Genomic DNA, 24,870 nt, shown 5'->3' with positions numbered 1-24,870 from the left:
GTGGGGTTCTTTTCTCTCGTCCACGCGCCGACCTTATCACACAGACTTTCCTCTTTTGGCGGGGCAGCCCCATTCGCGTAGATAATACAGTGAGATGATAGGAATCCCTCGCAACTGATAGCTGACAGAAAGCTTGGGGACGTGCGGCCGATCCCTAATTACTACGAGAAAAGGGCCGTGTCTGCAGGGAGCTCGAGAAAGCGAGTGGTTGGGATGGCCGACAAAGGCGAAAAAGGGAGCCAGAAGAAGACGAAGGGGACGAGCAACCGGAACCGATCTAGATCGCCAGCAGCATTCGGGCGCGCACCAATGCGCAGCACAGCGTCACGAGAGCCGAAAAGCGCCCAAAAAATCAGGCGAGGACGACTGCTGGCCAAGCTCGCTCGTTCTCCGTTTCTCTGCGTCACTGGACCGGACTGATGCATCCTCGAGAGCTCGTATTGCGTCTTGACGACGGCATCTCGTATCTGCAACTTCTCTCTCACATACTCGTACATGCTCTTCTCACCTCTCTGAACACTGACCCGCCGGCTGCAAGAGATGGTGTGCTGTGCTGGATCGAGAGAGGGTGTTCTCCCCGGACGACATGCCGCCCCTGCATTGCATGCGGAATGCAATGCTGCCCATCACTCACTATCACAGCTTTAATTTCTTTCCCCCCCTCCCCCTCCAAATTTGGATGCCCTTTCTTTTCATTCGCAGCGCTTGCGTTTCCCAATTTACTATCTATCTAATTTACTCATTTCGCCCTTTTCATTTCGCACTGCGTTTCATTTCCCCTGGTCTGGGCCTTTTCCCTTCTGATTGCTGTCGCCATTACAGGGATCGCGTCGAAGATCGGCTGGGCTTGCTCAAGATTCCGAATCAAGCCAACACTTCCGTTGTCCTGCAGCGCATAACCTTTACCTCACCGGTCCGCACAACTCTTTGTCCGCTGCTATATATGCGCCCGGCTGTTTGCAGCCCATTGAACAATAAAGATAACGAAAAAAAAAAAAAATTAAAAAGAAAGAAGAAAGACAGAAAGAAAAGAAGAGCCTGCCGTGCGCCACCTCTCGTGCATATGTGCTGACGCGTCAGTCCTCTCCATGACGACACTATTGCTTTTATCTCTCTATTGCCTAGCACTACAGTCATCGCTGCCGCCAATAATACAGTCAGGCTCCGTAGCACAGTATCGTCACGTGACCTCCACACTGAGGCACCGCGACAGCTACAGACGTCATGGCCGAGACAAAGGAATTGGGCACATACTTGCCTCTCACACGCAAATAATTTCGTTATAGCCATAAGCTTATTTCGGTCATTCAGCTCGTTGTGAAGCATTCGTCTTGCCTTTTAGGACATATCCGGCTGCTCCACCTTTCAGGTCCTTGTTCGAAATACCAGGCTAATATATCGGGTCTGAATCGGGCACGTGCAACTTGTCGAGGAGTCGAACTCTATTCTTAGCTCATTGATGTTAACCACACTGCACAGTTAGACATACGTCGTAATAAAACCCCGGTCTTTGACATGTCTACACGCGCACAACATGGATCGGCTGCAAGGAGCACCAACACCAGACTAACAACCTGATTCTCGCCACAAATTATGGTTGGAAGTTGAGAAACTGAAAGAGTGCGGGGCTTGAAGTCTTGTCCGTCAACCCACAAACGTGCTCGGAATACAGAACAGAAACAAAGTGTCTTTCCTCACGCGACCGCTTCAAGAATACTTACAGCTTGTACTTCGTACCCTGGCATGTACGGCTACGACGTAAAGCGCCGGCCGAATGCACCAATTATCTCAGTTTCCCGAGGTTATCGTCCAAAGCTGTGGACTTTACTGTTACTGACAATCTGGCACGTTCGTATCATCTTTACTACAACGTTGCCTAACCTTTTACGCCACCAAACTCCGTTCATTATAACGTATCTCCACTTTTAGGCTAGGTTTGTTGAGTCTATGCGTGTATATCGAACTATTTACCTCCGCTTTTAGGTATCAAGGCATATGTACTCCGTACTCCGTACATAGAACTATTTTCAGCGTCTTTTATTTCCGAGTTTTAAATCCTTCCTTACCCACCATAATCTTAGTCAAACTCGAAGATTGTGATGAACGTGCATCAAAAAAAGCTGAGCCAATGAGAGACCTACGAAAATTGAAACAGGCAATTGGAGTAACCATCAGAAAGAAGCCAGCACATTTGGCGACGTTTTTGCTAGGCCAGCTCATGGGTTCAGTCTATACAACAACCGGTCGGTTATTGTTCAGATATATGGTGTATCGGCATTTTCCTTCTGTACTTGATGCACGGCGGGTGAAAATCGTTGGCATACCGTGTCCCTTCACCAAGCTCTAAAGCGTGATTGAGTATGGGATGCTCGCCTACATTACGAGCGCCGTGACCGCGCTTCTTAGACAAAGGCAATGACTCCTACGCTAAAAGAGACAGCACTCTGCGATCTCGCGGCCAAGAAGAGGTTCTGCGATGCAGACGTTAGCATATACTTTGTATGCATGCAATGTTATAGACAAAGTAGTTCTCAATAGGTCCAGTTAGAACACCAAGCAAAGATAGACCAGCCACGCAGAGCGCGTTTAGATACATGAACTATCGACAATAGCCTAAACACGATTTGCGATGACAAAATGTTTACTAGCAGCCGTGGTAGAGCCCCAGGATCTCAACAATGCCAGCAACCTTGCCCAGGGGAAAGGATGTTACCACCGAGACGAGCGCGAGACTGACATACAGGTGTGTCCTACATACTGTCAAGCTGCTTGGCTGTGGCACGAGGGAGGTAGTAGATGCAAATCCATTACAGTTCTCAAGTGAGCAAAGGTGTTGGCGTACGTATGACGTCCTGACTATCGCCGAGAAAGTGGTGTCGATACCGGAGAGCATATTGGCTACTAAAATGACCATGGGGTCGAAGAACAAGTAGGCGCTTCTGATTGGCACTCCTACATGGGGACAGCCTTGAACAATGGCTTCAAGATGGTCTGGTGGTGGCTGTCAACAAGGATCAAGCTACGAACTGCTTGTCTGATGATATGTTGATAAACCACTCCAAACGAAGGTGTATTAAAATTGTCACTAGAATCAAAGCGTACCAATAATTAGCGGAGGCCATCTAGCTCAGCTCTGGTCCTCTTTTTATGAAAACATAGCTTGCTGGATTGTCTTCCTCCATATGCCTGACACTTGATACTTTGCGTTGATAAAGTAGAAGGCCTTGTGAGAGCCCAACCGGTTCAGTAGGAGGCGAGGAAGCTTATAATGACAAAATCGACAGCAGCAAGTCATACCAAGGAAAGATATAATTTCATACGTCACCGTCCAAAAAGGTCACAAGGATTACATACCAGGTCAAAAGACTCCCTGGCAGGCAACTTCTTCACTGCTCATCCTCACAGCAGGCTCATTCTACGACCCCTTACCTCCCTACTAGCTCCTAAAGAGCTATAGAAAAGTCCTCGCGAACAACCTGTAGCAATTTTCGCCCCACCATATGTTGTCAAACGGGCCAAGCCAAAATAGGAGGGGCGTGCACTTTTATACCTTGTGATAGAAGAATACATGTACTGTGTGGCGCGTGGGGCTATTTAGTACGTGTCTTGATGCACGTCGGCATACCTCGGAAGTACCTAACCATAACAATACATACACGCTCACGGGGCACCCATAATTTGACATATGTAGCTACAGCCATCAACAAAAGCCTTGGAAAAGTTTAACAACCACGAGGACAAAACCAACCTCCGAAAAGGCTATGTCTCAGACAGTTATAATTAGCAGCTATACTATGCTGAAAACTAGGAGCTACCGTTGGACAAAAGCCTTCGTATGCCACGTCATTACACACACTAAGGATCTGACTCCTTAGACACTCCTAGAAAAGTACCTAACGGCAGACACGATTGCTTCTAGCAGCAATTAAATGCGACCCTACTATTTCGAGCTAGCTCGCCATCTATTTAACGGTCTAGGGTAAGCGTATCTCGTAGCAACGTTTTTAAAGGCTGTAAAATGTCTAAAGTATATCCGACGCATTGTATATTATGGCTTCCTGAACTGGGACTAAAGTCAGTATGCCAAGATAATATTCATCAGACGGAGCGTCTCTATGTATCGGTACAAATGCATACAATAGCGGGTGTGTTCTCTGACAACAAGGACAGCATAACGGGACGCTTTTCAATGAGTGAATGGATCTACTTTCTTGTTATGTAAAGTATCCCGCTTTTTGCTTCTGCCGCTCGAATGGCCACAGAGCTCGTTACACGCCGGGCCAATTGAGATGAAGCCATCATGTCCACTTTAGCTATGCCTGTATCATCTGCGAGTCAGCCCGCGTGTCTAGGGCTATAAGCTTGTGGATTCGCTTGTTTCGGATTTAGCTTGAATTTGTCTCAGCTGAGAAGACAACCAAACAGACAGCTGGTGGTGCATTTCAGCTTTGCAAGTATATGCGGCTCCCATGACCCAATATCGAGGACAAAGACGGTGAAGCCAGGCCTTTGGTTGGGGTCAATCTCATGCCCTTATCTTTCCCACTGTGTTTTCTTCATCAAGAAGTGTATAAATAGTAGGGAACGAAACCCTTTTCCGCTATTGCTTGTCCAGACTTTCTACTCATCACTTCTAAGACTCATTCATCAACTTTTAAGTACCTCTAATTCCAAATCTCATTTCATCCCGGCTTTTTCAAAGATGAGCCTCGACGTGCCTGGAAGTCCCCTGGGAGCTATCCCAGGTCTTCCCGAGAAGTCGGCTCCGCAGTATGAAGAAGATTCAGAATTCGAGTATACCATTGATGACAGCGTCTTCGACAATGAAGCTATCAACCTTGGACTGTTCTCCCCACCCATTTCCCATGTCCCCAAGTTAAGGGTGCCGAATAAGTTATTTCGTGGCCCGCAAGATGGGCCAGACAGTGACTCCGATTCGGGGGACTCCAGCTCGGATTCGAACTTGGTCGAAGGAACTTCTCCCAAAGAGTACAAACGACTTGAAACGGGTAGCTACGAGCAAACATCTGCCCTACTCAATCTGACCTACAGCAGAGTAGAGAAACTGTGAGTCAGCCAAGTGTCTCATCGCTGAAGCAGCACCACATGCAGTGCTAAAGTTCAACTCTTTTCCCCTGTCACAGCTACGAGGCATACTTCCACGCAAACCAGACCCAGCCACTGTTCCCGTATCGTCGCACAATAGTGGAGCAGAAAAAGATCTATCAGTGGACATCTTCTCCCGACCAGGATCCTAATGAGAAGTACCCGCCCCATCTACAAACCATCCCGAAACCTGATCAAGAAAGCCTGTGGGCCATTTTCAATATCTTTGGCCTTGCTCAGACTGGGATTATGCTTAAATGTGTAATTCCTGACCAGATTGTGAAATTCGCGGGTGCTTTGAAGGATATCAGCGAAGTTCCCAAGACCATCGCCGGATACGAAGACTTCAACAAGACGCACATCAAGGGGGGAAACAATGTCGTGGAGAAGGGCAAAAATCTCGGCCAGTTGGAGGATTGGTTTACGGACCGCCGCTTTGCGGAGCAGTCTTTCACCGGTGCCAACCCGACGACAATTGAGGCGATCGGAGAGCACGACGATGCCAAGGAAGCTCTCTTGAAAGAGTTCATCGCATCCGCCGAAAAAAATGGCTACGACAAATGGGCTGCAATGCTGAAGACCATCCCGCATGACTCGCTGTTCGTGCAGGACTGCCGCTACTTCCGCGAAGCCATCGGACTGCAGCCCGAAGAAGATATTTTCTACGAGGAAGTGAGGACGAACCCAAAGCAGGAGAGTGACCCGAACTGGGCGTGTGCTTCTGTCACGCTCTTCCAGCTGCACGACAACGGTCGGCTGCACCCGATTGCCATTGTGTGCGACTACAAGAAGAACATGGCCACGTCTGTGACCATCTTCAACAGTGCGATGACGCCGGCCGACCCAGAATCAAAGGACGCGGAAGAGAAGAGCAAGGACCTCTTGCGCCAGAAGAACGACTGGCCCTGGCGGTACGCCAAGACGTGCGCACAGGCGGCAGACTGGATTCGCCACGAGGTCGGCGTGCATCTGACACGCGCTCACATGATCGAAGAGAGCCTGATCGTGGCCACAAGCCGCTGCATCCCGACGGATCACCCCGTTCACCAGCTGCTCAAGCCGCATTGGGTCCGGACACTGTCGCTCAATGCCGCAGCCCGGTCGATGCTTGTCCCGCAAGTGGTTCTCAACCTTGTCGGCATCAGCCTAGACGGCCTCTACAACTACATCAATTACGAGTACAGCAACTTCGACTACGAACAAAACTATGTGCCGAACGATCTCAAACGGCGCGGCTTTCCCACCGATACGAAAGAGCTCAACAGCAACCCGAAGTACAAGAACTATGCTTACGGCAAAAACATTCTGTTGATGTGGAACGTGCTCCGTACCTATGTCCACGACACGCTCGCGCTTACATACAAGTCCGACGCCCACGTGAAGAGCGACAACTATCTCTCGGACTGGGGAAACGATATCCGCACCAACGGCAAGCTCAAGGGTTTTCCCGAAATCGATACGCTCGACAGACTCACCGACGCCGTCACGATGGCCATCCACATCGCTGCGCCTTTCCACACCGCCGTCAACTACCTCCAGAACTACTACCAATCGTTTGTCATTACAAAGCCGTCCTCACTATGTGCAGCACCGCCCAAGACACTCGCCGAGTTGAAGGAGTACACGGAACAGACTTTGACAGCCGCGCTGCCCATCGGACGTATCCGTCAGTGGCTCCTTTCTGTGCAGCTACCATGGCTTCTTAGCTTCAAGGTCGAAGACCTGCACAGCCTGATGAAGTTCTCCTCGTCGCATGTGGCCATGAGCAGAGGTGAAAGAAAGAAGATTAATATAAAGTTGCACCAACAGCTTTTGGAGTTGGACACGGTTTTCAAAAAGAACAGTGACGAAATGGATGAGGGCCACATCGAGTATACCGTAATGAATCCGAAAAACATGGCGGTTTCTATACTTATCTGAACGAGGAGGGCGATATTATACTAGGAGAGGATCAGATTGAAGTACCTCCTTTTTATAGCTACGAGATCCATAGTTTTACATCACACAACGTCTTTTTTTGTACAGGCTTGGCTCACTACGCTTACCTTTACTTACTCGTACTGACTAAAAAACCGTACATCGTACAGTTTTTTCTATACAAGGCCTGAACTGGCCCTCGGCTTGAACATTTTCGGCTATTATATAGCTCAGAACCTGAACACCATTATTAAAGATTCAACGAATTAGCACCTTTCTACCCATCGAAAGACGAGTAGTTCTAGGGAGGTTTAAACTACGAGAGGACGGCCATCATGAGCGGTGGCTACAGTGTGAATTAACTGGATAGACAACCAAAAATCTGTCCAAGAACTGCTGTATTTGAGATACTGCTCTATTTCGAGGTGCCTTAAATGTAGAGCCAATGATATAGTACGAATCCCCTACCCTTGTTACAATTCATCCTTTGGGATGACTCGCTTGCCCGCAAACGAAGCCTGTTTTGTCATACCGGCCAAGATGTCAACGATGAGGTCGGCCGCCGCAATGGACGTTGTCTCAGCCACAGAGTCGTACGGTGGACTGACCTCAACCACGTCTGCCCCGACAAGGTTGATGCCTTCGAGGCCCTTGAGCAGACGCTTCAGCTCGCGTGTGGTCCAACCCCCAGACTCGGGTGTTCCGGTGGCGGGAGCAATGCTGGGATCGAGAACTGGTGCGTGTCAGCGTATGGGCAACCTCTTACCAATTGCAAGGAAGGATGCTTACCATCAATGTCGATGGAGAGATAGGTGGGCGTATCGCCGACAGCCTTTCTGATCTTCTTGACGATTCCGGTAACGCCAATGTCGTCGATCTCGTGAGCCTCGATGAGCGTGAAGCCGACGACCTCCGAGTCAATCTTGTAGTCTTTAGGACTCTAAGGAAAGTCAGAAGAAGAGTGATGAAGCGGACAAAAACTCGGGGGTTTACAAAAAGCTTAGTTCGCAAGCCTCCATGAACGCTTGTTCCCTTGCTGATGCAACCTTCTCGACTGGCGTGCCAGAAGAAGGTGCCATGGGTGATGGCAGACTGGTTCGACACGATGCCGGTGTAGCCCTCATATGGGTCCCAGCTGTGGATGAGTCAGCATTCCATCTGATCTTCCACTGGAGCAACGGCTTACGTGTCCAGGTGCGAGTCGAGATGGATAACCGAGATAGGGCCATATACAGTCTTTAGGCTACGTAAAATGGGTAGTACGATGGAATGGTCGCCTCCGAGGCTGATAATGCGAGGGTTTTCCCAGCCGTCTACAAGAGTCAGCACGGAAGAGAAGGTGAACGACAAAAGTAAGCTCACTCACTCTGCTCAGATGTCGGATGATAGAGAATTTGGCGATAAGCCTGCTCCATCTGCTTGAATGCATGCGCGGCATCAAAGGGGGTGATGGGCACGTCGCCACAGTCGATCTGGGTGGTCAGTTACGCACACACTCTATCAAGCTCCTCTTTCACTTACAATTTCCAGGCCTTGCTCATACGGATCTACTTGCCAAACAGTATTGTAGCTACGACCCTTCTTCTCCCGCGAGGAACCAGCACGAATGCCTCGTGGGCCAAAGCGGGCACCTGGCCGATAAGACGTCGACGTGTCGTATGGAAATCCCAAAATGGCAACATCCAGGGGCTGATTGCGGTGTTAGATCTCATAAGACGGTTGAGAGGGCCGACAATAACGGTCTACCTTGTTGTGGGAGGCAGAAAGACACCGCTGCCACTCAAGATGGGCAAAAGTCACGGGCTGTGAGAAGGGCAAGTCCTTATCAAGGTCTGTTGGATAACATGGTGAGCTGATGTCCCGGTGAGGATAGTGGATATACACAGACCTTCAAGAGCATACTGGTAGTTAGGCCCGACATTCTGGGCTGCTGCAACCGCTCCGAGGAGCAGCCAGCCGAGATGGGAGAGAGTCATTGCGAACGAGTTGGGTGATTAATTTGTTACTGTCGAAAATCACGTGCAAGCGGATAAATGGGAAAAATAGCAAACTTGGACAAGACAGGACGAGAGAAGCCAGGTAACAATACGGAGTACCAAAGGCACAAACACGCATCGAAAGCATAATCAGATGTAATACGGATAGAGCCGATTTCGCAGCGAGCACCAGACTCGGCTGATCGGCGTAGAAGCCCAATCACAAGTGCAAAGTATGTTTTAGCGGGGCCAATAGAACAGTGGGGATGATAAGCGATGGAAGCTCCGACTCGCCAAGAAGTCCGATGGAAGCCGAGTCCGACAATATGGGGAGACTCCACATTTTTGCTGTGGAGAGGATGTTGTATAAAATGACACCTTGGTAGCTGTTATTTTCTCCTTCACAATTTGTGTGGGCTAGACTAACAGATATATCTTACAACATGCCTAACGGTGGCGATTTCCTAACAGCCGTTGGAAATACAGGTCATGGCAGACACACCTGAATGCCGATCTGTCCCACTTTCAGACTGCCGCTCCCACTTCAGATCCACCAGTACCTGCCGTCTTTCACGTCCGAGCTTAGGTGTCGTCTAAGCCATCTGCATTCGCTGCTTTAGGCAGTTGGAATGGCAGCGACGCGCATGTCTTGGTGTGAAGGTTAAAGGAGGCTATACGTAGCGGTCATATAACGTGACGCACTGTGAGGAGCAGGAGGCTGAATAGGGTCTAGTGTGGGCGAAAGAGTGTTGTGTACTAAGGAAGAAATAGATACATCGCGACCCTTCTGGGGATCCGTATTAATACTAGTGCCATGGCCCGCTTTTGTGCCTTCTAACCAATCACAGGCCCGTAAGACCAAGTGGGGCGGAAGGGCCACAGTGTGGCGGATTCCAATGCTTGACACTTGGCTACTCGTATAGAGCGGCTCGCGCTAGGACCCTTTGTAGGGCTTTCCGTATCTATAGCGGGGCGCCCGATATTTCGGATCGACCGACCATTCTAAGCCGAAACGTTATTTTGGACCACATCGCGTATATTGCTTGTCGTGTTCTGTTGAGCTTCATCTGTCATTTCTGCCATACGTCTTCATCTTACGGCCGTCTTGTAACCGGCCGCTGCATCGGTATATACCAATCACGCCCGCCGCACTCACTGTCACCCATGCCCTTGAACGTCCTCATTGTCGGCTGCGGCGCCGTTGGCACCATGTGCGCCTTCGCGCTGCACCAGTCCGGCGAGGCCACGGTGACGGCCTTATTACGCTCCAACTACGACGAGGTGCGCGAGAGCGGCCTGCACATCCGTAGTGTTGACCACGGCGAGGTTGACAGCTGGCGGCCACATCACAGTGAGTTGTGGTCCTGACTGTTGGACATGTCCCTTTCAAGCTTGTCATCTCTGTCACCTCACCTTCTCTCTCCCACCTGACACTCACAGTCGTCAAGTCCATTGCTGAGGCCAAGGCACACGGCCCTTTTGACTACGTCCTCGTCGCGCTCAAGAACCTGCCGGACGTCTACAGCATCGCGGACATGATCGCGCCCGTGGTGACGGCTTCGCGCACAGCCGTCGTGCTGGTGCAGAACGGCATCGGCATCGAGGCGCCGGTGGCGGCTGCTTTCCCGGACAGCACGCTGCTGTCGGCCGTGTCGCTGATCGGGGCCGAGCTGGACGGCCGCGAGGTGCTGCACAACGACTCGGACGAGCTGATCGTGGGTGTCTGGGGCGACGCTGCGCAAAAGGCGGCCGGGGCAGCTTCTTGCAAGGCCTTTGCGGCGGCCTACTCGCGCGGGGCGGCGCGCTGCGACGTCGTCGACGACATGCAGTGGTACCGCTGGCGCAAGCTCGTGTGGAACGCCTCCTTCAACACCGTCTGCGCCCTGCTCGACCTCGACTCGGGCACGGTGCAGGACGCGGCCGGCAGCCTCGATTCGCTGATACGGCCGGCCATGCGCGAGGTCGTCGCCGTGGCGGCGGCCGCTGGCTTCACGCTGCCCGATGACGTCATTGAGGCCGCGATCGCGTCCATGCCCAAGGCCGTGCGCTGTCGCCCCAGCATGCAGGTCGATGCCGTCCGTGGCCGGCCAATGGAGGTCGAGGCTATCCTCGGAAACGCCGTCGACGCCGCCCGCGACCTCGCCGTGCCCGTGCCCGTGCTGCAGACACTCTGCAGCCTGCTGCGGGCGAAACAGTGGGCCATCCTTAACAAGGCGTAGGCCGCTAGGCAACTGGGAAGGTCGGGCCGTGTCTCGTCGTTGGGTTTGCACAATGTAAGCAGATAGCTCACGACGGTATACAGACAGTGTGAGTGGATTTGAACAGCACACATCCACTCCACTGACACAGCCAAGTCGGATGATTGCGTCTCTGACATCTGCTAAAATTCTGATACGCGCAAAGGTGGTCCAGCTTCGACACGTGCGGGTGTTCGAGGTTGACGAGAAGAAGTTCTTTCATCTTTTCTCCAACCGTCTTCCTTTTTCTCCCCCGCTTCGCGTTTCCGACAACACGCAGCTCGTGTACAAGCAAGCTCGCTTATACACAAGATTTCTGACCTCCCCACCTCCCTCACCCTGCTCCCGGACGAATAGTTCTAGAAAGAGCGGAACGCGATGTGATTGTCGTTTGGTACTTTGGTACTTTTTGGATACTGTTATTTAACGTAAACGCCGGATTGGAAGTTACTTTTGTTGGCTAGTGTGGTTTTATTGTCGTCCTTATGTTCTTAGATTTTAGGCTTGCTCTGCACTTTACTTTTTTCTTTTATAAAGTGGCGGTATTATGATAGCCAACGTTTGCTTTAGAGTATAGCTGTAAGTGGTGATGTTAGAAAGATACAGTCTAGATCTGTGACCAATCTTGAGTTTTAGCCTACACGGTATGCCGAGGCATGTTCAAAACCGACAATGACATGAGAAGTACACCCTGCTAAAGCTGGCGTAAGATAATTCAGTGCTGGAAAAATTTTGGCTAAGTAAGAGCGCACGGCTTTTATTCTTGTAACCTGGACTGCCATTTGTAGTCAATGCTACTAGTTTCTTGCCAAGCAGCGTCACCTAGCCGAACAGAAAAAGTACTGCCTATGCAGTTGAAGCACACAAATACACTTCTTGATGAGAGAAAAGCATTGAGAGAAAAGCATGGAGATTTTCTAGAGGGAAGGTAGACAAGTAGGTGCACTGCGGCAGTGAAAACGTCTGCACCATGACCTACAAGGGTCACGTGCAACACTTTTCCGATAATAAAAGCACAAAGCAAGCACGAAACAAATCCCTTCTCGTCCCTCACAAAACTTCTACCCGGCCATACTTTGTCTTAATCGCATCTAAGATCACCTCAATAGGCCTTACGTAGGAGACATCGGCACAGCCAAAGTCGTTGTTGGTACCCCCTGGTCTACCGTCCTCTCTCGCGCCGCACCCCGAGGTAAGGATGCCAGCAATGCGACCTTGCGAATCAAACATGGCCGAGCCTGAATCACCCGGCTCCGAAAAAGGCCTTAGTGGGGAGCTTATGCTGTTGACGCCGTACAAAACAGCCCCGTTCCTCCTCTGGCCGTTGCGGCCCACCACGCACCACTCACGCGTCGTGATGATTTCGTTACTGTCAATGGATGCATTTACACGGCGCACAGAGCGGACCTCGTTGGAGATTCCTGTCGTCAGCTTGCTGCCATGGGCTCCGAACATGTGCACCCATAGGGCCGCGTGGTCCTGCGTAGGCTCGTTATGCGCCGTGGTCCGAAAGATCTCCGCTTTGGATACCATGCCCTTAAGGCGTACCATGTCCTTTGAGGAATTCGTTTCCGGCTTAACGTTGCTAGGCAGGAGCCGTTGCATAAGCCTGTAGCCATCACGGCCCACATGAATCCAGTTCTGCAGCGTCGACAGACTGGCGTAGCGCTTTGCTGCCAGCTTTACTATTAGCCAGTCGTGCAGTTGCTTATCAACGTCAATAGTGCGAGGGGGCGAAAAAAAAACGTGGCCGATACGGCGGTCTTCCATCTTCTGCTGGTCCGAGATTTTCTTGAGAAAGTCCGACTTCTCTCCGGTTTCCTCGAAGTCTAAGGTCATATCAGCCAGAATCTTGTCAAACACACACTGGCTAGGCTGGACAATGCCGCGGTAGATTCCGTCGTCTGCAACGGCCTTCTTCATTTCGGATTCGGCCTCTAACACACCAAAGACAACATGACGACAGGTGAGGGCGCACATAGTGCGGGTGGAACCAACCGCAAGGTAGATGCCAAGAGTGCCCTCTCGACCCGGAGCAGCGCACGGCGAGATGCATTGTGCGACGCATTCCGAGAATGCCCTCTCTTCTTCCAGTCTGCCTATCGTCTCATTGGCAGTAATAAGCCTGTCCGCAACAGAGAAAAAAGACTCGCTTTCGCGAACCTCGCATTCTACCTCATGGGCGCCGTGGGAGCGAAGGATCATCCGGCACGCCACAGCCACAGGTATCGTGACTTTCCAATGAGAGCCAGGCTTGGCGCCAATCATTAGTGTCACGGGCCAATCTTTTTCAGCCGTATCTTGGTACCCGATGCGGAGAAGGTCGATGCTAGTCCAGGCTAGCGGCTCAAGCGCCTTCACGATCTCGTCCAACACAGACTCCCAAATTCCCACCAGGCAATGGGACGACCCAACGTTGCACATTGCCTTAAGCGGCAGCTCTTCCTGGATAGACTTAGGGAGGCTCCATTTGGTGGAACCCGTGCGGGCTATAAGCAGAGGGTGCGAAGGAAGACCATCGTAATAGTGCTTCTTCTCGACTAAGCTAGGCTCTCCATGGTTTTCCGGCTCCTCGTTGGGCTTGCGAGACCTTGATATGGAAGTTGCCGCCGTTAGACTCGACGAGCTTGGGTACGATTTAGCAGACAAGGACGAGTTGGTAGACTCGTCCGACGCCTTTTTTCGGCGCTTGCCGACAATCGGAAGCCCCCCGACCTTGTCTGCTTCTTCTCCCTTATCCATTCTGGAAACAGCTTTAAATCTGTCCAGACACGGTGTTAGATAAGTCAAGGGAAAACGGGGGCTGCATAGCTACAGTATCTTACATTGTGGTTAACGATGGCCGTGTAAACAGCTTAGCTTGAACGATGGGTAGGATAGAGAAGTGGAAAAATATGCTCAGCAGGGCTCTCTTCCTACTGGTAGATAATATTGTCAGGGGACATCGTCCCATTAGTCAGCCGTAAGCTCGTTCGGTCAATCGCTGGGTCGACTGTAGGCCTGTCGGGCGATGGAGGGTTCGATAATCTACGGGAAAATCGCCGTCAGTCGAAATTGAAATCTTCCATGATGGCGCTGCCTTAGAAAGCAGGGAATATTCTCTTCGGCGCAACGGCCTCGTGGAGAATCTCTACAAGCCTAGCACGAGGAGGAATCTTGATTGTCCAGTCTGGCCTAGAGCCTTTAGGGCTTTCTGTGTCTCCTTGTCTCCTCTAGCCATTGTATTTTCCCGGGGACTATTCTAGAGAAAAGGATTCTTGCTGCGCAAAAAGTTCACCAGCGACCATGGCTTATTGACCGGAGTCTGTTCTTGGGCCCGAGAAATCTTGTGATGGGCTGTCACTGAAGCTTCTTGTCCCTTCACTTGCTCTATCTTTTTCATAGGCTTCTCAAAGATGTCCAAGGCTGCAGCTTTCAGGCACTCCTGGGTGTAATGCCGGCTCTTTTTGTCCCGTGCGTGCATTTGCCGCCACAGATCTGCCTCCATGGTATCGAGCCATCCGCGCTTCTCCTGGATCTCATGCATCGCCCCTGACATCCAGGCGTCTAGTTCGTTCTCTCTAGTTTCCATTTGAGTCAAGAGATCTTCCACCACGGTGTGAACCTCCACCAGCCGTTCAGCCCGGGCATTGTCCTGTGTAATCTCAGTAAATTGAACAGCTTTTTTCATGAGCCAGCTCAGGCCTCGTGCTGGGTGAAGGTTCCGGTGAACGGTCGAGTTACGGATTGTGTTCATAGCGTGGAGGACCTCGTCTAGTTGCTCCCCATCTGCCACTTCGTCCGTATTGCGTAGCTTGGAGCGCTCCTGGCCCGGCTTCTGGAAAATCTTGGTGCATTCCGAAAGTTCGACGCAGGCTGCGCTGTCCCAGTTCCTGGCTTTCATAAGATCAGGAAAATGTTTCCTAGCAAAATCGTAGAAGCAATCCTCGAGCAGCTGCTGGGTCCGTGTTAGAACGGCATGCTGGGCTTGGTAGGGAAACGTCCCTGTGGCTAACGTCGGGTACTTCTCAACCAGGGACTTTCTCTGGGATGTGGACCCTATCAAATTTGTTAGGTATGTACGTGTCGATGGCTAAGGTGTATAAAAATAGGAAGATACTCACTGTTGACGCTCTGGCTATCATCAATACTGTTAAGTGAGACCTGGGTGGCTACCTGCATGGCAGTAGCCTTAATGCCAGTAGTAGAAGACAATTGAGGCTTTCCTGCGACCACTCTGTTCCCTGTTCCCTCGTCGTTTCCCGCCAGAGTGGTGAACTTGACAGTAGTTTCTTCTAGTTTTCCGGCTGAAGGCTTTGCCGGCGTAGGAAGAGCACCCATGACAGCAAGCTTGCCAATTTTTTCATCTACCTCTTGTGCTTTTATATTTGTTGTCTTTTCTCTCGTTTTGATCTGCCCACCTCTACCGGCAGATTGGACTTTGTGTGAAGAGGCCATAGTGTCAACAGAAGCGGTTTTGTCACCTGGAGAGACAGAAGCTGCTGCCTCGAAAACGTCTGGGAACATGTTCTTGGCTAAGGTTTCGTCTGCAAACACTCCTTGACGTAGGAGGCTTTCAGCGGAATCGGTAAGAGCGGTAGCATCCATGCCTTTAAGCAGAGGATGGGAAGTTGCCTTGGCCGGCGTGAGATGTTTGGCAACAGTACGGCGGTTTCGGATGTTCGCATGGGGCCCCGAGAATATGGTCCGGCAAGCCAAGTACACTGTCTGCAAGTGTTGTTGTGCAGTTTGGATATTTGTATTCATCTTGTCGTTCTTCATTTTAACGGCGTCTTTGTTGCTGCTGCTGTATGCGGCGAGCCGATGCCCCTGTATCTTGTACACGAAACTCGGCGTTGTCCGTAATATCGGTGGCATTGTCCTAACTTATAGGAGACAGAGGTGGCGGCACTAGGAGAGAGACGCTCGGAGACAACTCGCCAAGTGGTGTAGCCGCCGCTTAGAATTTTTAGAATTTTTTCTCATTCTCTGGCTCTATCTTGGTATGGAAGGTAGACCAAAGACTATTAATACGAGAGGAATTCGGGTGTTGCCTTGGCCTGTATTGAAATAGCACAAGACTTGGATGTGAGGCCTTGGCCGGATGCGGATTGGAATGCGAAGAGCTGCAGGTGAACTGTGCGCTCTTATTGGCTTGACGATTGAACCTAAGATATGGCTAGGCAAGGGAGCTTAAACATTCCGACGAAAACGGGAGCTCAAACACAACGATGCAAACAGAAAACTGATTCATCAAGGGCGCAGGGTATTTCTTGTTTTAAAAAAAAGGCAATCTCTTCGTACAACAGAAGGTTGCTTGCGGCTCTCTGGTCTCTAACCACAAAGTAGGGCTTGTCCCACGTAAGGCAGAATGAGTAAGAGCCAAGTCATCTAGAACAGCTCTACTCCGTACCCCGCACCTAAACCTGTCGAATGGTATACAAACTGCAAATAAGACAAGAATGAATAACAGTGGGGTCCCACCCTCTTTTTGGACAATTTAACAAAACCACCGATGTTGCCGTACTACGCTTTCCAGTTTGAAAGTGGGGAGAATTACATGTGAATTGGGAGATACTTGCGGGGCCCGAAAATCCCCCCAAATTAGTAGGAGTTTTCAAGGTCTACGATAATCCGGGGAGGAGAGTCAGGCTTAACAAAAGCAAAACTTTTTATGGTGAATTACACCGGCAGAAAACAGATATCACAGCAAATTACTATACAAAGCCAGTTACTCCGCCATGTCCTCCCCCATCAAGTCACGAAGTCCCTGCCTAGTCAGACCTACTGGCACCGGCCTGCCAGTACGCCGTGCCTCCGCCCGGGCCACCTCTGCCCGGGCCACGACTACCGAATCCACCCGGGCTTCCTCCACTCTCTCCCAGTCGATATAGGCTATCACCTCCTCCTTAGTCCAAGCCTTCTAGCCCACCGGTGGCAGGCCCATGACCTTCCAGTCCCCGTAGTAGCCGTAGTCCGCCATGCTATACTGGAGAGGTAGACCGGCGGCCTTTCGGTAGGCCTAATTCGTTCAAAGACCGCCGCGTGGCAGGTCGTCGTACCAGGCCTGCCGTGCCGTGATATATCTTTGGTATACGGCACGTGAGTCGCCGTACAGCCAGGCCGCTGCCTTTGGTGCTACCGTTGTTGCCACAACTATTGTATCCTTTTGGGCGGCCTGGGCCTCTGCCTCTTGTAAGACATGTTATACTCGGTAGTTTGTGAAAGTCTCCACCCATACCTCAGAACTAAACCTACCTCCAAACCAAAGCCGTCCAAGATCCATTCGCAAACGTGTTCTGGGTCGCTAAAGTGTCTCACTCAGCCCATTTCTGTGGTTTGTGCTCGGTTGGTTCGCCCCAAACCACCATCACTGCGGCCCAACATCAGTGGCCTCCCACGTAAGAACCCGACACAAATGACTTGACTGACTTGGCTTAGAATACAATGCTTGCGTAGATGCAGTGAAATTTCCAGCTTCGTACCATAAGTAATAAGACGGGAATAGTTATTCTCACACCCCTTTCCTATCAGTCCTACCACAAGACTTCGTGTACTTATCCGCTCTCGAAGGACCTTTGTGTACACATCCGAAATTTGACTCGATTCTCCTGTACTTTTTTTCTCACCTGCTTCATCACACTTTGTGGTGGAGGGAAAAGGACGTACTAAACTCACAAGAGGATTGGGTGACATGCAGGGAGCGGAGGGAAAATATGCGGGGGTGATAGCTGGAGGGGGGGGAAGTCAGACAAACCAACGGTTTCCTCGAAAGTACACACACCTGAACCGGAATTTCGGAGGTGTGAATTCACTGCATTCTAGAATTTTAATTTGTCAGAATATGAGGCTAGTATCTGGTCTGTCCTCAAGAACAAGGACGCCTAGTGCAAAAAAGGTGCTGGGTGCCAAGCACAGGAAGCCTCACTCCTGCATCATGTCACTGAATCTAGCAATATGATAGGCGTAGCTGTACTGCAAGTTGGCCATACAGACCTTGGTGTTATACGTAGGCTACAAGAAAGGGAAAAAGTCCTTGAAACACAACGACCAAACATACGACATACACCGACTCAGCCCTTCACTAAAAAAACAAGCACCTGAAATCTTTAGGAATCGACATAATCGCATTTTTAAAGTGCCATAAAAGCCCATCTACTACCTACAAATGTTGCCGCTCCGACGTCTTTCGGGGCTGCTGTCAAAAGCTTTAGGTGTCCTAAACACTACCCATCCAAAATTAACGACCCGTCCAGTAACCTCAACGGCAACAGTCCAGGCCAGCTCAAGCACAATGGCTAAAAAGAAGAGAGCCGGTACTTCTGGTGAGACGCGGACCTCTTTTACGTTCCCCGATCTGCACGACGATATAGCCTCGTTAGTCCTATGCGACAGCATCACACCCTGGTTCAACGCCAAAGGCAACGACGAAGATGCAATAAAAACTTACTGCACCAATGTTATGGGCCGATTCAAATGCAATCATCGATGCACCGGCAAGATGTGGACCAGCAAGATGGTGGCAATCGTGATTCGGGGCTACAGAAGAAATGGCTACAATGCTCTCGTCTTCAACCAGCGCTGCAAGGGCTGCAATGGACTTGGCACCTTTACGCTGGACAACGACTCATATATCGAGCGAATTTCATACCGATTAAAGAAGTGGGCGGGCGTTATTCGCACAGTGAAACAAGAAGACTCGATCAAAGATGGTCCGCCACATGAGAGCAGCTTGTGTGAAGGCTGCAAGCGAGGCGTTTGCCGGCAGCGTCGTCTGCATAACGCCTATTCGGATTTTTGAAATTTACGATCGGCCTTTTTAAGAGTTCATTAGTATCTATTGGCCAATTTTTACTGTAGTGGATGACAGAGTTCTTTAAATGAGTTGGGATTTGGGTTGGAGTCTAGTTGCAAGCCTAGATACAAGCAATTTTCTAAATTGACGGACGGGTATGTATTCCTTCGTCTACTATTTCTAGCCCTAAGTTTCTTTATTATTTTTCCCCGATTATTAAAATCACCCCCCTTAGCCTTGACATCGTTGGGATTATCTATTCCGCTCCTCGTTAATCCTTTTTTGCCTTTCCCCTTTTAACTACTTTTCTTTGGTTTCCTCCCTAAAATATGCTTACGAGGACAAGCGTCGACACAAGGCTATTTTTTTTTTCAGTTCACTTCTGTTCCTAATTTATGTGAGCCACGATAGTCTAAAATGGTCGATCTTTGCGGTTTGCTGTTTGCTGGGTAGTAAGTAATATGCATCTATACCTTAGGCAGATTCACTGAGAACAGGATGAGGTCAAAGCTAAGTTATCCGGTTAGGTGTGTAGTAGCAGGAGTCAGTCAAATTCGTAGGGTGACAGATTTTTAGAGGACTCTGTAGTAGTATCCATGTTAGGACTGGAAAGAGAAAAACAAAAATCGCGAAAGAGTTTATCGTCGAATTAAGAGTAGTTATCATTGATGCCATCAATTTTATACGTGTCCTCAATTTCCCAAATTCATTAGGACTGATACTTGATCTTTACGTAACTACTCGTCGAGTCTCTTGCAATATCGACACCGAGTACACGCCTAAAAAGTGCGAAATGCGATCAGCTCCTGTAGAAAGTTTCGTCCTTCTTTTAGAGCTCGATATTTTTATAGCAATGTGTAACTTGCCCATGGTCTCCTAATCCTTTACAAGATACAGCTGCACGTAGGCACCAATGTCATGTGCACCGTACAGCTCCTCGAATCGTGAATTAATGTAGTTTCCACCATTGCTTATTTTGACCTGCCAGGCATCATAACGCAGCCGCACCCAGGCCCCCACGGAGGACAATATGCCGCCTCGATCGTAGTAGGCGTCATGAATAGTCTTTTTAGGTAGCTGTTGCAAGCTTTTAAATGGAGGCACACCGCCGTACTGTGTCAACTCCGACACTGCTGTAGACCGGAATTTTCTCTAACGGTGAGGCTGGAGTGACGACATTTTGATTTGAATTAAAAAGGGCGGCATGAAATACACAAGATGCGAGATTCAAAACTGTCAAATTATGGGTGCCCAGTGAGCGTGTGTGTATTGTTGTGGTTGGCTACTTCCGAGCTATGCCGACTTGCATGAAATCCCTTACTAAATAGCGCCCTGCGCCACACCGTACATGTATTCTTTCATCACACGGCACAATCGTACACACCCCACCCATTTTGGCCTAGTCCGTTCGACAAAAACAGCCTAACGAAAATAATAAGGAGAGTGCTAGGATTCGAAAAACGAAAAATGTTCGTAAAGCGCTGTTAAGTAATCACAAGTCATGTGATATACGGGTGAGCCCTGATTGGTCAATCAGGGCTCCACCCTATGCAGAGTTTTATCCCTCTAGAATAGCTGCATCTTCTCCTCTACTCTCTTTAGTAATACAACCAACCTTTTATGCTAAGTAAGCACGAATTTGATAGGTTATAAGCCTGGGAGCACACCCGGTAAACAAAGCATTGTTATTTAATCTAATTATTACAATACGCCTCTCGTAGCATTACTTTTTTAGCCCTTTTGGGCTAAAACCCGGTTTTCCCGCCTAGTAGGCGAAGCCTTAATTAGATCCTATAAGCTATTAGGAAACTTCTAGCGCACGTTCGAGGACCGTTACTAGAAGTTAGATTAAGAAGAAGTATCCAGCCTGAATCAGAGTTAAGTTGGCCTTAAAATAAAAGATAGCAATCCTCTCTTAGTATTAAGAGAAGAAAAAGAAGAAGAAGAAGAAGAAAGTTCTTTTGTAAACGCTAAGGATTAAGTAAGATTGCGCTTACTATTAAATTAATTAAATTAATTACTAAAACTATTAGGTTATAGCTAATAGGGCACTAGCACTTAGTATAGGGCAAGCACCTTTAATACCTACTATATTAAGAGTAGTGCTAGAGAAGACGCTAGACTATTTTATTAAACAAACTAATCGCCTTAAGATATGCTTAAATAAAGCTAAAAAGTAGCTAAAATAAAACTAAGCTATAATAAATAGTTTAAATCTTATTAGCAAGATTAAGATAATTATTAACATTAAGCAGTATAACGATAACGCCTAGTAGATTATTCGTACTATACTATTAAATAAGATTAATTTAAAAATAGTATAAACGTTAAATAACGTTAATACCCTTATTAAAGTATATAACTAGATTAAGATATAGTATTGCCTAAACAAGTTAGCTACTATAGTTAAATAAAATAAAAGTTTTTTAGCTTTAAATAAAAGCTAAAAGAGAAGTTTAGCTAAACTATCTATTAGTTTAACATTATATGTAAGGGTATTCCACACACGCATCTCTACGCACCGGTTCGGCAACCAGTCGCTTACCAAGCGACGGACTTAACGAACTATCTTGACACGTTGCATAGGACTAGCACAGCCACTTAGCTGTGCCACGCCCCACTAGGGTTGCGACACCGCATCTTCCAGCCACGTATAAATTAGCTGGCAGGCCTTCGCCTACTAGTCTTCTATAGTTCGTTAAGTTAAAGTCTTAATATAACAGTATAAACTAGTTAAGCCTTTATAACTACGCATTGCACACTAACCCTTACATTATAGCAGTATACGTATATAACTTAATAAACTATAACGTCTATATAAAGGTTAATTAAATACTATACTAGTTCTTTAAGATATACCTTAATATAGTAAAAGATATAAGATATAGTCTAAAAAAGATTATTAAACTAAGACGCGCCTTATATAGATTAAAATAAAAAGAACACTAGTAGTAGCTAACCTTAAAAAGCGTTATAAAGAAGATTAAACTAGTTATTATACTAATAAACGTAGTATGCTACTATAGTAAAGGCATTTTAGTAATTATATATATATAACGCCGCCCTAGGAAGGGGACCGACGCAGGCTACGCGCAAGCCGTACGCAGTATGCGCACAGCGTATTAGATGCACATCGTAAACTAGAAGCGGTGCTTGTAGCGCAGGCTGCGTGGCGCAGTCTGCGCACAGGCCACAGCACGTGCTAGCGAACGGGCTAAGTAGAAACGGGGTCGCGCCTGTCCTACGCACTTGGTGCGCCAGAGGTGCGCCTACGATAAAGAGCGCCTCCCGCACTCCCTTAGAATGCAGAAGGCAAGAATTAGCTATTGAATATACGGCTGCTCCCTCCTGTTAAGAAGATACCTCCTTGCCTGCCTAACTTACCTAGCCTACCTAAGTATACCTTTAACAATATATTAATAATGCCTATATATAAGTATAAAGGACTGCTTTAATTAGTTTAAAAAGAATATTATAAAACGCTTAAAAGTAAAGCTTATTAAAATGCTATCTTAGCTTTTAAAAGTAAAGCTAAAGGTTACTATTAAAAAAAAAAAAAGACTAAAATATTTATCTTATAAAAAACTGTTAAGGTTAAAGGAGGCTATACGTAGCGGTTATATAACGTGATGCACTATAAGGAGCAGAAGGCTAAATAGGGTCTAGTATAAGCGAAAGAGTGTTGTATACTAAGAAAGAAATAGATACATCGCAACCCTTCTAAGGATCCGTATTAATACTAGTGTTAGGCCCCGCTTTTATGCCTTCTAACCAATTACAGGCCTGTACGGCCAAGTGGGGCGGAAGGGCTACAGTGTAGTAGATTTCAATGCTTAACACTCCCCCTAAATACGCCACGTAGGCGCACCGCAATACACTAAAATTATCCTTAGCAGCCCTTTTTATAGCTGCCAGCCTATTAAGCAAGGCAATAGCCTCTTAAACGCTGCCTTAGGCAGCGCCTTCGTTATAATATTAGCAATCTAATCCTTAAACGTTACGTACCGTACCGTCAACAAGCCGCCTAGTACGCTTTCACGAAAGTAGTGCTACTTAACGTCGAAGTGCTTTAAACGCTCTCTAAATTCAAGCTTTTTCGTAATGCTAATCGCGGAGATGTTGTTGTCAAGCATTGGAATCCGCCACACTGTGGCCCTTCCGCCCCACTTGGCCGTACTGGCCTGTAATTGGTCAGAAGGCACAAAAGCGGGGCCTGACACTAGTATTAATACGGATCCCCAGAAGGGTCGCGATGTATCTATTTCTTCCCAAGTACACAACACTCTTTCGCCCACACTAGACCCTATTCAGCCTCCTGCTCCTCACAGTGCATCACGTTATATGACCGCTACGTATAGCCTCCCTTAACCTTCACAGGTTATGAGCCCGGCCCAAGAGGACCGGGAGAAGCTGAACAAATAAACCGAAAAGCCTTTACGATACGCTTCGTGAAGCACCTAGTGCTTTGGGCACTGATCTGACGGACGAAAAGAACCTTGTCAAGATCACCAAGGTCATATTCATGACCTCGCCTGGCTGGAACAGAACTCCCAGTGGCAGACTAAGCAGCAGACCTCTGATCGTTGAATCAGAATCAGACGCTGAGTCCGAATCAAGCATCGGAAGCAGCATTCACGTGGCTAACGAAAATAGCATTCACGGGGCTGAGCTTGACGAAGACACTCCAAACAACGAAAACGACGCTGGTGGTGAAGAACCTGATCAGCAGTCACGAACCTCTGAATCTTTTCACGATCCAGAACCAAAACCCGAATCTCCTACCATGTCACAAGCCAGTGCAGCGGCGCCTGATCCGATTCAGGTCGACCCGACATGCATCAAGCTGTTCGTAAGCCACTGCTCGAAGCAAGTGCCAACGCTTACCAGCGGCGCAGACTGGAATGAATGGGAGAAGAACGTATTTAAAGGCCTTAGCCTGCTAGGCATTGACGATTTTACTACTGTTAGGCAGATGGCTACCAACAACCGTCAATCGATCAAATACGCCGTAACCCTACGGGTTGACGACGGCTTGCTTAAGCAGACTGAAGGAAATGACATTGAGATCATTTACGAAACGCTCAAACAGCTCCTAAAATCACAGGAAGCTGATCTGGCCATTGATTATGGCACCAAATTTCATACAACGATGCGCTGGTACGATAGTATAACGATGGAGGACTTTTTCACCAGAATTCGAAGAAAATATTCGCGGCTACGATACCTATGTCGAGCCGCTTTACGGGTAGCAAAATGCCGTGAATCTTGATTTGCCGCACCTGCAGAAGTTCCCTGCCCTAAACGCAAAATTGCTTGACTTTGGCGAAGCAATGGACCACTATAGCCAAAAATTAAGTCTTCTCTATGGAAAATTTTTTCTTCCCCAACGTTTGACGGTAGCGACTTTTTTTTGCTCATAAGTCTATAAATCGTGACTCCTAGATTATCCTTCCTTAATTATTTTATTACCGAAACCAGAACAACTGGGGAAAAAAACGGGGTCGTGGGACCCAAAACCACAAATATTGGGCTCCGGGCCAATCTCAGGGGGGCGCTGAAGGTTGCCACTGCGACCCCCACGGTGTTACATATTCCGGAATGCGTGGAAAAAAACCCCTAATTTTTGCTCCGTTGTGGGCCCTCTGGAAGGGTAATACCTTAACATCTTGAGAAAAAGAACACCTCTGTGTTAACTCTTTTCTCTTTCCTAATAACTCTTCTGCTCTTATTCCCCCCGATAAGAAGGCCTCTCCGTCGCATTGTCGGGCAGCGCGCCATTTTTCCTGGTGTCGTCCTCGTCCCACCCCTTCCTCTCGTTTACGCCCCCGTAAGAAGGTGGTGTGTTGAAAGTATCGGTCAC

General features: G+C 48.6%; 6 protein-coding genes across 6 annotated transcripts; 3 read left to right on the top strand and 3 right to left on the bottom strand.

The window, feature by feature from the left end:
- Positions 1 to 4,702: 4,702 nt before the first annotated feature.
- On the top strand, positions 4,703 to 7,026 carry CMQ_2141 (arachidonate 15-lipoxygenase precursor; the record flags this gene model as incomplete). Its single annotated transcript, XM_014316099.1, has 2 exons — positions 4,703 to 5,067; positions 5,145 to 7,026. The coding sequence occupies 2 exons, from the start codon at positions 4,703 to 4,705 to the stop codon at positions 7,024 to 7,026; spliced, it is 2,247 nt and encodes a 748-aa protein (XP_014171574.1).
- Positions 7,027 to 7,496: 470 nt separating this feature from the next.
- Positions 7,497 to 8,999, bottom strand: CMQ_2099 (arginase family protein; the record flags this gene model as incomplete). Its single annotated transcript, XM_014316057.1, has 8 exons — positions 7,497 to 7,756; positions 7,813 to 7,963; positions 8,017 to 8,158; positions 8,210 to 8,336; positions 8,390 to 8,495; positions 8,545 to 8,712; positions 8,770 to 8,855; positions 8,912 to 8,999. The coding sequence occupies 8 exons, from the start codon at positions 8,997 to 8,999 to the stop codon at positions 7,497 to 7,499; spliced, it is 1,128 nt and encodes a 375-aa protein (XP_014171532.1).
- Positions 9,000 to 10,163: 1,164 nt separating this feature from the next.
- Positions 10,164 to 11,218, top strand: CMQ_2101 (2-dehydropantoate 2-reductase family; the record flags this gene model as incomplete). The annotated part of the gene is made up of 2 exons (XM_014316059.1): positions 10,164 to 10,350; positions 10,440 to 11,218. The coding sequence occupies 2 exons, from the start codon at positions 10,164 to 10,166 to the stop codon at positions 11,216 to 11,218; spliced, it is 966 nt and encodes a 321-aa protein (XP_014171534.1).
- A 1,068-nt stretch (positions 11,219 to 12,286) lies between these two features.
- CMQ_2211 (uncharacterized protein) lies at positions 12,287 to 13,978 on the bottom strand (the record flags this gene model as incomplete). Its single annotated transcript, XM_014316169.1, has 1 exon — positions 12,287 to 13,978. The coding sequence occupies one exon, from the start codon at positions 13,976 to 13,978 to the stop codon at positions 12,287 to 12,289; it is 1,692 nt and encodes a 563-aa protein (XP_014171644.1).
- Positions 13,979 to 14,477: 499 nt separating this feature from the next.
- CMQ_2088 (uncharacterized protein) lies at positions 14,478 to 16,093 on the bottom strand (the record flags this gene model as incomplete). Its single annotated transcript, XM_014316046.1, has 2 exons — positions 14,478 to 15,274; positions 15,340 to 16,093. The coding sequence occupies 2 exons, from the start codon at positions 16,091 to 16,093 to the stop codon at positions 14,478 to 14,480; spliced, it is 1,551 nt and encodes a 516-aa protein (XP_014171521.1).
- Positions 16,094 to 18,509: 2,416 nt separating this feature from the next.
- CMQ_2073 (uncharacterized protein) lies at positions 18,510 to 19,016 on the top strand (the record flags this gene model as incomplete). Its single annotated transcript, XM_014316031.1, has 1 exon — positions 18,510 to 19,016. One exon carries the CDS (start codon positions 18,510 to 18,512, stop codon positions 19,014 to 19,016), a length of 507 nt encoding a protein of 168 aa, XP_014171506.1.
- Positions 19,017 to 24,870: the final 5,854 nt, after the last annotated feature.

Source organism: Grosmannia clavigera (assembly GCF_000143105.1).
Source record: "Grosmannia clavigera kw1407 unplaced genomic scaffold GCSC_156, whole genome shotgun sequence".
NCBI lineage: Eukaryota > Fungi > Ascomycota > Sordariomycetes > Ophiostomatales > Ophiostomataceae > Leptographium > Leptographium clavigerum.
This window is presented reverse-complemented; position numbering and strand designations above follow the sequence as displayed.